At 44.0% G+C, this 13,667-nt stretch overlaps 1 protein-coding gene across 3 annotated transcripts in view; it reads right to left on the reverse strand.

Annotated features, from left to right (window-relative positions):
- TNIP1 (TNFAIP3 interacting protein 1) overlaps positions 1 to 13,667 on the reverse strand; it is a 130,818-nt gene that overhangs the window by 6,086 nt on the left and 111,065 nt on the right. For all 3 annotated transcript variants that reach the window (XM_030211154.1, XM_030211155.1, XM_030211153.1), the window contains exons 13-15: positions 6,749 to 6,877; positions 3,050 to 3,175; positions 1,038 to 1,118 (exon numbers count right to left, since the gene is read on the reverse strand). In XM_030211154.1, coding sequence (XP_030067014.1) covers positions 1,038 to 1,118; positions 3,050 to 3,175; positions 6,749 to 6,877 — 336 coding nt within the window. The remainder of the gene's footprint in view (positions 1 to 1,037; positions 1,119 to 3,049; positions 3,176 to 6,748; positions 6,878 to 13,667) is intronic.

The following is a 13,667-nucleotide window of genomic DNA, read 5'->3' on the forward strand; positions in this document are numbered from 1 at the left end:
TACAAAAAAGCTTCACTGAATTATTTGATGAATCCATTTTGAGGTTTGCATATTTCTGTTTAAGGAGCTCGAGCAATTCATGAAGATTTCCAATTTTAAAACTAAGAGAATATTATCTGCGTAGCATTAGACTTATCAAAACAATGGTGGGAACACCTCAAACATTCTCCTCAGTTCTATTTCTTCAAGCATGATTGATCTTTACTTCTAATCCCTATCACCCTTGACGATGGTTCAAGCATCAGCCATGTTCCAGGAAAAGAAACAATGTTGGGGACCCTCATGCTAACCAGTGGCGTAGCCAAGAGTGGTCCCAGGTGGGAAGAGGCCCATCCACTTTGAGTTCAGTTCCACCCAGCAGTGGCACATATTCTTGCTGTAGCTGGAGGGAATCCCCAAGCCCCACCAGCTGAAGATGTCCTCTCCCAGAAGCCCTGAGCCGTCTGAACACTGGTGAAATCAACAGGATGTTCCCAGCCACCGACGTTGGCATCCCTCATGCATGTTCAGTTTATACACGTGAACTGAGCATATATCTGGAAGGGTGTTGGTGTTGTCAGAAGAAAGCATGCTACCAATTTGACCAGTGTTCAGATGGCCTGGAGAGTTCCAGTAGAGGACATCTTCAGAAGTCAGAGCTTAGGAATCTCCCCGCCAGCCAATGTATTAATTTTTAATGTGGTGGTGGGGTGTCAGGGGAAGAAATGCATAGGACCATCCAATCCATCCTGGGCCTATACAGAAATTCACTTCTGGCTGTGCTACTGCTGCTAACAGGCCTGCAACAGCTCTTCTGAACTAAGTACCTGAGCAAATGTTGAGTCGAAAATAGCATTAGCTGATAAAGGTATTCATTGGCCAGTACTTTCTCCAACAAACCAGGTGGTCTCCTTGCCGCTCTCTTTTCCCCGCCCTCCCAGTTAGATGTGTGAGCTCAAGTTAGGTCTTCCCTCTTTCTCTGGTTGTGACAGAGATACGGTTACCACCCTTTTCTGGTCAGCCCCTGCGCCACCTTAACTTATCAGAATCCTCAATACCTGCTTCTGCTGCTTTAGCAACTTGCGCAATTTCTCCTTCTCTTCTTTTTCTCTTTGATTGTCCTCTTTACAGGCCCGTAGCTGAGAAAGTGGGAGAGGGGAATGTGAGTAAAAGACAGAAAGGAAGCAGGTGAGCACACAAGTCACGTAGGGTTTCCTTCTCAGCTTTGATTGATCATGATGGTTACGTATAGGATATACAACAGCTCTATTGAGGTACTAACTTAGACTTCTATGTGTAGTAGGTTCTCGTAGGTTTCATTCCAGCACCTTCTTGACAAATGTATTTCTCCTTGAGACTCAACATGTTTGTCAAAAGATGCAGGTCTCATCTCCTATAAAACGATTCTTGGCGTGTTCTGACCTCTTCTACTGGATGGACTTCTAAAACTCCATCGCTTTCTGCTTCACTAATTTCATAGCATTTGCTACCTCTTCCCTCACATCCTTCTCACAGATCACTGACTAGGTAGGGGATTTATTTTCAGAAACCACTAAATATCCGACTTGGTTAGATTTTGTCTGGTTAAGTGTAAATAAAAATTCAGCCACAAGCCGCCGTGTAGATTGTGGCTGAAAATTGATCTACTTGGTAACTTAGCCAAACAAAACCTGACTGAGTATATCTGGCACTCAGAGATTTTTGAAAATAAATTCCTAAAGAAAAGATCTCCTTTCACCCTAAAACCCAATCCATCAGTAAAACCCAACTCCAGTCACACAAATCTTGTCTCCTACCTCCTCCTGTCCTGGTACCCCACAATTTTCAATCATCTTGATCTCCCCTCCGACTCCCTACCCCCTTCTAACCAGACCCTGTGAATTTCAGCCTGCAGCTCTAGCAGTATGGGCTATAACGGTCTAGGGAGGAGTTGGAAAGAGCTTCAGGGTGTTGGAGGATCTGCTTAAACATCACAGGTTCTGGGGGGAGGGGGTCAGGGTTGGGAGGAGTACTGGCTGCTGGGAAATCGTGGGGTGCCAGGGCAGAAAGGGGGAAGGACTGAGATATCAGGGGGAAAAGAATTCCTAAAATCAAGCTAAGCAAAAGTTTAATTGGCTAGATTTAGGCCTACCACTGCAGCACTTTGGTTGGATCCTAAGATAAACTGGCACTGAACATACTAGACACCTAGCTTCCCATTCGTTCAGCAAAACCCATCCCTGGAGTTGCAGCGGTGGGATGAGAGGGAGAGTTATTGAAGACAAAATACAAATTGTTACTGTTTAGTTTGTTACAGCTGGAATACTCAATGTACAGTATGGATGCCTGAAATATGTTAATGACTGTTCGTACTGAAACTGGCTGGTTTGTTAATTCATTCGCAAATAAAAAGAGCTTCTAAAAAAAAAAAAAAAAAAGACAGCCAATCTAGTTTGTCTTACTCCAGAAGCAACCAGAACCTTTTAAAATCAACCCCAGGTGGACAGCAGAATTCACAGAATTCTGTCACAGGCCATAATGTGAACATTTCTTCTAGGTCCCCTGGAACTGGATTGAGAGATGAAACTATAGTCCAAGACAGCACATAAGGCCTTTATGATCCCTCAGTCTCATTCCTGTGCTAGAGACCCAAACTGATTTTTGGCTGTTAGCACCCAAGTTTTGGAACTAACTGGCTCAATATTAAATTAAATTTGTGCAAGCAATTTTGAGCGCCATATATAGAATTTGGGGGATAGTGACTAATGAATCTAGGTGACTGATCAAAAATGAATCTAAAAACTAACACACGCACCTTAAAGAAAATGTTAATCAAAACTGGAAGTCAGTGCAGTCTCCTTAAAACTGGACTAACCCTATCAATCCTTTTGGTATAGCTAATTAGCCTTTCATTATTTTGCAGGGTCTGAGGTTGCCTCAATGAATTCCCACTGCAACCAACACACACAAGATTGCAATAATTAATCAGTGGTACAACCAATGGATTTCCCAAACTATTGCACTTCAACCCCTAAGCCAGAGGGTCTGACCAGGTCTCAGTCATAGGAGGACCTAAATCTGGAGCCCGTACCTGGGTGTTGAGTAATGACATTTGAGACTGAAACTGCTCTAACTGCTGCTTCAATTCCTCCTTCTCTTCATTCATTCGCTCTCTATCACTTCGCTCCCGCTGAAAATCCTCTTCAAAGATCTTCACCTGGAAAAGATGTTGGTGAAAGAGATGTGGGTGGGAGTGTCATGGACACCGAAAGAGAATACAGTTTTACTAGCCAAAGACCATCTGCGAGGCAGCATCCACTGAAGAAAGAAGTGATGACTGTGAAAGGGAGAATTTAGGTGAGACATTAGGAAGAACCTTCCAAATGTGAGAGGAGTAAAGCAGTGGAACAAGTTACCTCAGGAAGGGAGTGGGGGTCACCTCAATTACTGGATGTTTTAAACAGCAGGTTAAACCAATATTCAGCAGATTAAGGGAAGATTACATAGTTTTCTCTCCTGCATTTTTTCTAATCTCAAAATATACTTTGTCCTTAATGCCTTTTCAGCACTATGGTGCCCTTTTACTATGATGTGCTAAGCCCTACGCAGGCTTAGAGCACCGAAAAAGGCTTACTAGTACTACTTATTTCTATACGCACGCAGCGCTATATACTTAAACATGAAGAGATAGTCCCTGTTCGATAGAGCTTACAATTTAATCAGGACAGACAAACAGGACAAATAAGTGATAAGGGAATTATTTAAGGTGGAAATGATAAAACAGACATGGATACAGAACAAGTGAATAGGGGTTAGGAATTAAAGGCAGCCTCAAAAAGGTGGGCTTTTAGCCTAGATTTGAAGATGGCCAGAGATGGAGCTTGACGTACTGCAGGATGTGCTAAAACAGGGGAAGTTCTGTGTGGCCTGCATCATAGTATCTAATGTGCATTTTACATTTAACATCTGGTTAATTATATAATATAAATTTGGATCTTAAGTAATTGTGAAACCATCTATAAACTGAGTTTTGATAGAATATAATTTGTGTGTTAATCAGACTGGCATTTTGATCTGTCTGTTTGATAAGGACGTATGTGTATGACTAGAACAGGCGTGTCAAGCATGCAGTCCTGAAGTTCTGTGTGTCCTGCATCACAGTATCTAAAGCACATTTTAAATCCAGTATCTGGTTAATGACAAAAAGTAAATTTGGCTCCCACATACTTCTGGAACCCATCTGTAAACTGGGTTTTGACGGAATATAATTTGTGTGTTAATCAGACTGGCATTTTGATCTGCGGCAGGGTTGCCAAATAAAAAAAAAAAATTCCCACACAAAACAGCCCAAAACCCGCCCACACCCCACCCCCGCCGTCATCAACCCCGCCCCTTCCGTCATCACCCCCGCCCCCGCCGTCATCATCCCCACCCCTTCCGTCATCACCCCGCCCCCGTCGTCATCGCCCCGCCCAATACGTCACCAAACCCCGCCCAAAACATCACAAACCCCACCTCTGTCGTCATTAGCCCCACCCCCCGCTGGCCGAAAAACCGCCCCAAAATCCGCACAAAAAATACAAAACGAGCACAAAAAACCGCAACCCGCCGCAGGCAAAAGTTTCCCGTGGCGGGTTGCGGAAAACCGCCCAATTGGGTGGGAAAACCGCCCATCTGGCAACCGTGATCTGCGGGTTTTTCCTGTCAGTCGGTGTGTGACTAGAGCAAGCTATTGGCTATCAGTCAATGTATCCATTTCTTTCTCCATGACAACCGCTGCTATGGAGAAGGGGGAGGAGCTTTCTAAGGAGGGAAAATACACAGTGTTGCCAGGTGGGCGGTTTTACCGCCCAATTGGGCGGTTTTCCGCGACCCGCCGCGGGAAATTTTTGCCTGCGGCGGGTTGCGGTTTTTTGGGCTCCTTTTTGGCTTCGGGGCGGTTTTTTCGCCGGCTTTTTTCGGCCGCGGTGGGCGGGGTTAATGACGTTTCTGGGCGGGGTTAGTGACGTGGGAGGCGGGGTTAGTGACGGGGGAGGCGGGGTTAGTGACGGGGGGGGCGGGGCCGATGACGGGGGAGGCGGGGCCGATGACGGCGGGGGCGGGGTTGATGACGGCGGGGGCGGGGGTGATGACGCGGGGGCGGGGTGTCAGGGGCGGGGTTTGAGTTTGGGCGGGTTTTGGGCTGGATTTTGGGCTCCTTTAGGCTGGAAAAAAATTTTCCACCTGGCAACCCTGCCAGTGTGTGTTTTTCTCTGTGGTTAGGGGAATTTTGTGTAAAACAGGGTTGCCAGATGGGTGGTTTTCCCGCCCAATTGGGCGGTTTTCCGCAACCCGCCGCGGGAAACTTTTGTCTGTGGCGGGCTGCGGTTTTTTGGGCTTTTCTTTTTTCTGTGCGGGTTTTGGGCGGTTTTTCGGCCGGCGGGGGGGTGGGGCTAATGGCGACAGAGGCGGGGTTTGGTGACGTATTGGGCGGGGCGATGACGGTGGGGGCAAGGCTGATGACGGCGGGGGCGGGGATGACGTCGGGGGTGGGGTGTGTGCGGTTTTTGGGCGGGTTTCGAGCGGTTTTGTGTGGGAATTTTTTTTTTTATATGGCAACCCTGGTGTAAAACTGTCAGTGGTGAAGACAGAACATAGACGAGAGAGAGGTCTGAGAGAATTTAAGAAAGTTGAATTCACTTAGATTTCGTGGTAGTTTCTGAGGGAAAGGAAGGGAAATCCTACCCATTAATACCCTTTCCCTTTAGATGGAAGCACTAGGCACAATTTATATAGGGGGACTGACACCTCCCTCCCCCCCAAAAATCCAGGGACGATACCGAGTAAGGGAGAACGAGGACGAATACTTCAGTGTGGCACATCAATGAATACACAGCTGCTGTTGCAGCCCATCACTGGTCATGAATTTGACATACCTGCGCTAAAATGTCTTGTGGTAATTTCCCTGTTTGAACACAGTAATTGTGCAATATTCATTTTTTTCTATTTAGTTTTAGGAGGGGATGTGGCATGGGCGGGGAATGGGTAGAGAGGGTGTGGAAGTGTTAATCAGCTAGCGCATTCATACTACCACGATAACTGGTTAATGCGGACTTAATGTGGGAGCCCTTAGCAACTCCTAAACAGGAGGTGGTAAGTGCTTCCATGTAATATTTTTGCCGGTCCCACATGCTAGTGGAAAAATTAGTGCTGGACCAGCAAAAAAAGAAAAAGCCCTATTTTTACAGCCGCAGTAAAAATTGGCTCAGCATGCGGGAAAGTCCTGAATTAGGACACATTAAGCCCATTTCTTTTTTCCCTGTACTTCTCCTCATAGCTTACCTGGGATACAGTTTGCCCAAAAGGATCTGAAACTCCTAGCCTTTCCCTCATAAGGAAATCTACTACCAGAAACCCGCTTCATGTTAACATTCCTATTCAATTTGTTTCATATAATTTGCAGGGGTCACAATTAAGAAATATTTCTTGTGGAATCAATTGAGACAAAGGTGTGAACAGAGTAGGGGAACTAGTGCTAGGGTTATGGGCGCTCAGACTATGTGAGCTCCAAGACTTGTTCTTTGGCAAATAAAGATGAGAGAACTACCTGCCTTCAGCCTAGGGGTTCAGTAAAATGTAGTTTTGGAAGCCAAAACATTTGTAAGTAGTATTTTTTCAGCATGGAGATAAAAAAATAAGATGCCTTTTTATTTAGGCAAACTGTGAGCATTCATTACCTCTGCTATCCTATTTTTGAATCATTTGGTGATTAAAATCCTCCATCACTAGACAACCTGTTGCCATGTCGTACCTGCTGTTTCAGCAGCTCCATCTGGGTCAGCAGCTCCTGTCTCTTCAGTCCTGCTCTGATCTCGGGAGCATTAGTGAACACAGGTGGCAGCGGAGCAGAGGCCTGGACATTCAGAGCCTCTTCAAGGGCCTACAGACAAAACATCAGATAGACAGGCAGAGTCAGAATGATTGAACTTTCACACAGTTCTCCATACCACATACCTGTATCTTCTAAATACCTGAAAGCTAGCATGAAAAGATTTGCTGTGACAAAGATGACCAAGCTTTGGATTCTCTCATAGCTGTTTTTTTTTTCTGGCCCACCTTTCTAATTAATGCTCATGGCAGCCAACTTTGCCATTAGTACAGTAGCAGGCTCCTTCCCCTAAGAGCTTACCCAATGTTTCTTAGTTTTTTAATTTGCAATAGAACTTATACACAACATCATTGTAGAAAGAGGGAAAATAATATAGTCCACGTCAACGGGGAGAGGAATTTGCCAGAGAATGTAGTAAAAGCAGTTATCTTATCGGGGATTAAAAAAGGATTGGCTAGTTCCCTAAAAGAAAAGTTCATAAGCCATTATTAAAATGGACTTGGAGAAAATCCACTACTTATTTCTAGGATAAGCAGCATAAAATGTATTGTACTATTTTGGGATCTTGCCAGATACTTGTGACCTGGATTGGCCACTGCTGGAAACAGGATGCTGGGCTTGATGGACCTTCGGTCTGTCCCAGTATGGCAATACTTATGTACTTAAAAAAAGGGAACAAGCAATAATACTAAAGAAAATAATTTCCATTTCATAACATAGGTACCTATATTACCTTAAACCTTTTATAGGTGTACTAGCGGTTGAGCCCGTTAAAACGGGCTATTGGGGTTTTTGGAGGTCGACGCTGCCCCCCCCCCCCCCGGCGTGGTCGCCACCGCTCCCCCCGCCAGCCCTCGACCCGGCCCAGCCCCTCTCTCCGCTACTGAACTGACATCCATTCGCCGGAACGCAGCAGGGCAGATCAGCTGAGCTGCCGTCGGCCTTCCTTCTCTACCTGTGTCCCGCCCTCGTGTGACGTAATGTCAGCGAGGGCGGGGCACAGGCAGGGAAGGAAGGCGGACGGCAGCTCAGCTGATCTGCCTTGCTGCGTTCCGGCGAATGGATGTAAGTAATCAGTAGCGGAGAGAGGGGTTGGTTTGATTTATCCCAAGTAACTTTGGTGTATTTATTTTTTTATTTATTTTATTTTAGTTACATTTGTACCCCGCGCTTTCCCACTCATGGCAGGCTCAATGCGGCAGGCAATGGAGAGTTAAGTGACTTGCCCAGAGTCACAAGGAGCTGCCTGTGCCGGGAATCGAACTCAGGGTCCTCAGTTCCCCAGGACCAAAGTCCACCACCCTAACCACTAGGCCACTCCTCCACTTGGGTAGTTTATTTGGTTTATTCTTCCGTTTGAGTAGAGACTTGATTTGTTTCTGCCATTTTCAGGGCACAGACCATAGAAGTCTGTCCAGAACCAGGCCCACCTCCCAACCACCAGCCCCGCTTCCCCCCCACCATAATATATTTATTTATTTGTTGCATTTTTCCCCACATTTTTCCACCTTTTTGCAGGCTCAATGTGGCTTAGCCGTTAACGGCATTAGCCGATTCTGGTCTAAACTGATACATGGTACTAATGAATACAAGGTGAAGTTGTGGTAGATAAGGTACATGTAAGGTTGGCATAGTTGGGGGAACTGGAGGTGGGGGAGGAGTCAGGTAATGTCCTTTACGTTCTTTGGTTGCACTGTGCCCATATATTTTTATGTTGGGTTGGTGGGGTATGCTCTTTTGAACAGGACCGTTTTCAGTGATTTCCATAGAAATCAAACAAAATAAAACATGGAAAAGAAAATAAGATGATACCTTTTTTATTGGACATAACTTAATACATTTCTTGATTAGCTTTCGAAGGTTGCCCTTCTTCCTCAGATCGGAAATAAGCAAATGTGCTAGCTGACAGTGTATATAAGTGAAAACATTCAAGCATTACTATGACAGTCTGACAGGGTGGGAGGAGGGGGGTGAGTAGGAAGTATGCATGGGGACATCAAAGCATATCATTGATATTCTAACAGGGTGGGTGTGGATAGGTGAGGGGAGGGTGATCAACAGAGACATACAGCTTTATGGTTTATAATGGGCTAGGAACCCCACCCAGATCCTTGTTAAGTCCTTTCTGTTGGGTGTTAAAATATTCAATCATTCTGACTTCAAAGGTCTTACGTTCTTGTATGGTTTTAAAGTTACCTTTGAGGATTCTCACTGTGAAGTCACTGGTACAGTGTCCTGGTCCTATAAAATGTTGACGAACAGGCGTGGGAACCCTGCTGGCACCAGTATTGTTCATATGATGTCTATGTAAATTGAATCTTGTCTTAAGCATCTGGCCTGTTTCTCCAATATAGCATCCTTCGTTACATTTTTTACACTGAATGATATATACCACATTGGAAGATGAGCAAGTGAAAGATCCCTTTATGTTGAATATCTTTCCTTTGTGGATGACTTTGGGGTCCTGTGAAATATTTTGGCATAGTTTGCAACTGGATAAATTACAGGGAAGTGTGCCCTTCTGTTCCTTTTCAGTCTGTGATGGAAGTTTACTTCTGATTAGCTTGTGTTTTAAATTGGGTGGCTGTCGGAAGGCCAGTACTGGTGGGGATGGGAATATCTCTTTCAGTAATTCATCCTCCTGGAGTATAGGTTGTAGATCTCTTATGATTTTCCTCAGTTTTTCCAGCTCTGGATTGTATGTCACTACAAGCGGGATTCTGTCTGTGGATTTTTTCTTTTTGTACTGTAGCAGATTCTCCCTGGGTGTTTTGAGGGAGGAGGCAATATTCTTGGAGATTATTTTGGGGTTGTAGCTCTTCTGTTTGAAGGATTCAGTCAGGCTTTTAAGGTGTCTGTCTCTGTCCCCTGGGTCAGAGCAGATACGGTGGTATCTTGTGGCTTGGCTGTAAATGATGGATCTTTTTGTATGTGAAGGATGGAAGCTGGAGTTGTGGAGGTAGCTGCATCTGTCTGTGGGTTTCTTGTATATAGATGTTTGTATACAGCCATTACTGACTGAGAGCGTGGTGTCCAAAAAATTGACTTTTTCTGGGGAGTAGTCAATTTTGAATCTGATTGTAGGATGGTATGTATTGAATGCAGAATAAAATTGTTTCAGTTTCTTCACCCTCCGTCCAAATCATAAAAATGTCATCGATGTACCGGTAGTATTTTAGAGGTTTGGTCTGGTGTGTATTCAGAAATGTCTCTTCCAGCTCAGCCATAAAAAGGTTGGCATATTGGGGTGCTGTCCTGGTGCCCATCGCAGTGCCCATCGCAGTGCCCATTATTTGCAGACAGATATCATTGTTAAAGTGGAAGTAGTTGTGAGTTAAAATGAATTTGATTAATTTTGTAATAGTTTCTGGTGAGTATTGATGGTCCAGTGTGGATTTTTTTTAGGAGTCTTCCACATGCAGCTATGCCATCCGCATGTGGAATGTTGCTGTATAGTGATTCTACATCCATCGTGACCAGAAGGGTGTTAGGTGGTAGTTGCTTGATATTTTTCAATTTATTCAGAAAGTCTGTGGTGTCTTGTATGAAGCTGTTAGTTTTGTGTACGAGAGGTTTCAGAATTCCCTCTATGAATCCAGATATTTCTTCCTCAAAGGTAACTTTAAAACCATACAAGAACGTAAGACCTTTGAAGTCAGAATGATTGAATATTTTAACACCCAACAGAAAGGACTTAACAAGGATCTGGGGTTCCTAGCCCATTATAAACCATAAAGCTGTATGTCTCTGTTGATCACCCTCCCCTCACCTATCCACACCCACCCTGTTAGAATATCAATGATATGCTTTGATGTCCCCATGCATACTTCCTACCCACCCCCCTCCTCCCACCCTGTCAGACTGTCATAGTAATGCTTGAATGTTTTCACTTATATACACTGTCAGCTAGCACATTTGCTTATTTCCGATCTGAGGAAGAAGGGCAACCTTCGAAAGCTAATCAAGAAATGTATTAAGTTATGTCCAATAAAAAATCTTATTTTCTTTTCCATGTTTTATTTTGTTTGATTTCTATTGATAACCTTAAGAGTGGACTAACACGGCTACCACACTCCTCTACAGTGATTTCCAGAAATTAAGGTGGTCTGGCATAGTTTTTACTATTTTTGGCAGTGTGTTCCATAGTTGTGCGCTTAAGTAGGAAAAGCTGGATGCATACGTGGATTTATATTTGAGTCATTTGTTGCTTGGGTAATGGAGGTTTAGGTATGATCGTGTAGATTTAGTGGTATTGCTGGTTGGCAGGTCAATAAAGTCTGTCATGTATCCAGGTGCCTCGCCGTAAATGATTTTATGAACAGTCGTGCAGATTTTGAACGTGATTCGTTCTTTGATTGGTAGCCAATGCAGTTTTTCTCTGAGTGGTTTGGCGCAGTCAAAACACGTTTTTCCAAATATAAGCCTGGCTGCTGTGTTTTGGGCGGTTTGAAGTTTTTTTTTTAAATTTGATCTTTGCATCCCGCATAGATTCCATTACAGTAGTCTGCATGGCTTAGTACCATTGTTTGTATCAGGTTTCGAAATATTTCCGTCGGGAAGAATGGTTTCATGCTTTTGAGTTTCCACATTGAGAAAAACATTTTCTTTATGGTGGATTTCGCTTGGGTCTCAAGTAAGAGGTTACGGTCAATTGTTACTCTGAGAATTTTCAGGCTGTCTGAGATAGGGAGGGTGTATCCTGGGGTGTTGATATTTGTGGGTTTGTATGTATTGTATTGTGATGAGATGAGATGATGAGACAGTGTGTTTTTTCTGTATTGAGTTTTAGTTGGAATGCGTTAGCCCATGAGGTCATGGTGTTTAAGCTGAGCTTGATTTCATTGGTGATTTCTGCCAAATCATGTTTGAAGGGGATATATAATGTAACGTCATCAGCGTAGATAAATGGGTTAAGGCCTTGGGTGGATAAGGTCTTGGCTAGTGGAGTCATCATGAGGTTGAAAAGGATCGGTGATAGTGGTGATCCTTGCGGTACTCCACAGTCTGGTTTCCACGGTGATGTTTGATTTTGATTTCACTTGATATGTTCTTGTGGTTAGAAAGCCCTTGATCCAATTAAGAGTACTGCCACCAATTCTGAAGTGTTCTAGAAGTCTTAGTAGTATGTTGTGGTTGACCATGTCGAATGCACTTGACATGTCAAATTGGAGGAGGAGAATGCTTTTGCCTATTGCTATTTCCTGCTTGAATTTGGTTAGCAGAGTAAGTAGTACTGTTTCAGTACTGTGTAGGGGTCAAAATCCTGATTGTGACTCATGTAGTATAGTGAATTTGTTTATGTAGTCGTTGAGTTGCTTGGTCACCAGACCTTCCATTAGTTTGACTACTAATGGGATAGATGCTACTGGGCGGTAGTTGGTAATGTCTTCTGTTTTTTTCTTGGTGTCTTTTGGTATTGGGGTGAGCAGGATGTTGCCGTTTCTTTAGGGTTGATACCCTGCTGTAGCATGAAGTTTAAGTGGGATGTGAGATCTGTTATGAAGCGATGGGGGGCAGATTGTATTAGGTAGCTGGGACAGGTGTCCAGTTGACAGTGGCTACTGGAGTATTTTTTTTTATTGCCTGGGTGACTGTAGCGGTGCTGAGGGGGGGTGAAATTTGACCATATTCGGTCAGCAGGGTATTCGCCAGGGGTTGGGTCTAGACCATTAATGAAGTTTTCTATGTCCATGTTGTTCCTAGGTAGGGCTTTGCGTAGAATTACGATTTTATCATTGAAATATTTAGCAAGGTGTCTGCAGATGGCATGTCAGTGTTGGTTGTGGTGACCGGCATTGTGTCCAGTAGTTTGTTCACGAGATGGTATAGTTTCTTTGTGTTTTTGTAGTCCGGCCCAATTTTAGTTTTGTAGTTTGACCTTTTGGTCTGCCTTATTGCGTATTTGTATTTCCTTTGTAGTTGTTTTCAAGCGTTGAGTGTGTGTTCATTTTTTTTCCATGCGCGTTCCAGTTTCCTAGATTGTGTTTTTAGTTTTTTTCAATTCTTCATTGAACCACGGTATCGAGGTATGTCTCCTTGAGGTTCTAGTTTGTAAGGGTGCTATTTCGTCAAGTATGTGTCTGCATCTTTTGTCCCAATCTGAGAGGTAATATACGGATTCCGTTTTGCTGTCCAGTCATCGTTGTATATCTGGTGCCAGAAAGTAACCGGGTCTACTTGGCCTCTCATGGTGTGAGTTGTGTGTTCTCGTGTGTGGGGAGAGCCCCCTTTCTGCCATTTTAGGGATAGACTTAGTTTGTAATGGTGTTTCTGTCCATCTAGTTTGTGTTATGGTTAGGTTCTGAGCAGTGGACAGTTTGTGTGAGAAGAGGTCGAATGTATGACCCTTCGCATGGGTTTTTTGCATGTGTGGCCATGTAAGATCGCATAGATGAAGGAAGTCCTTGCATTCTCGTGCATTGGTAAAGTTTGGGTCTTTAAGGTGAAGGTTAATGTCTCCTAGTACTAGTGTGTTGGAGTTGGATACACACGTTTGAAACAAAGTCCATGGCTTTCGTTCCAGTTGCATGATGGTCTATAGAATAGTACGCAATTTAGGTGGTCGAGCAGGGTTTTATGGTGGATTCTGATTGAGGCTATTTCGAGGTGGGTTGTTATAGATTCTGCAGTGGTTTCAATCGTGAAGTGAGATCGGTATAGGAGCGCTATGCCCCCTCCTCTTTTTTATTTCCTGATCCAGTGGGTGATTTTATATCCTGGAGGAAATAGGCTTAAGATGATAGGGTCCTGGTTTAAGATTATAGGGTCCTTTTGATCATGGATCCATGTTTCAGTGATGAAGAGTACATCAAATTTCGCTGATGTGATCCAGTCTGTTATT

Source organism: Microcaecilia unicolor, chromosome 8 (assembly GCF_901765095.1).
Source record: "Microcaecilia unicolor chromosome 8, aMicUni1.1, whole genome shotgun sequence".
NCBI lineage: Eukaryota > Metazoa > Chordata > Amphibia > Gymnophiona > Siphonopidae > Microcaecilia > Microcaecilia unicolor.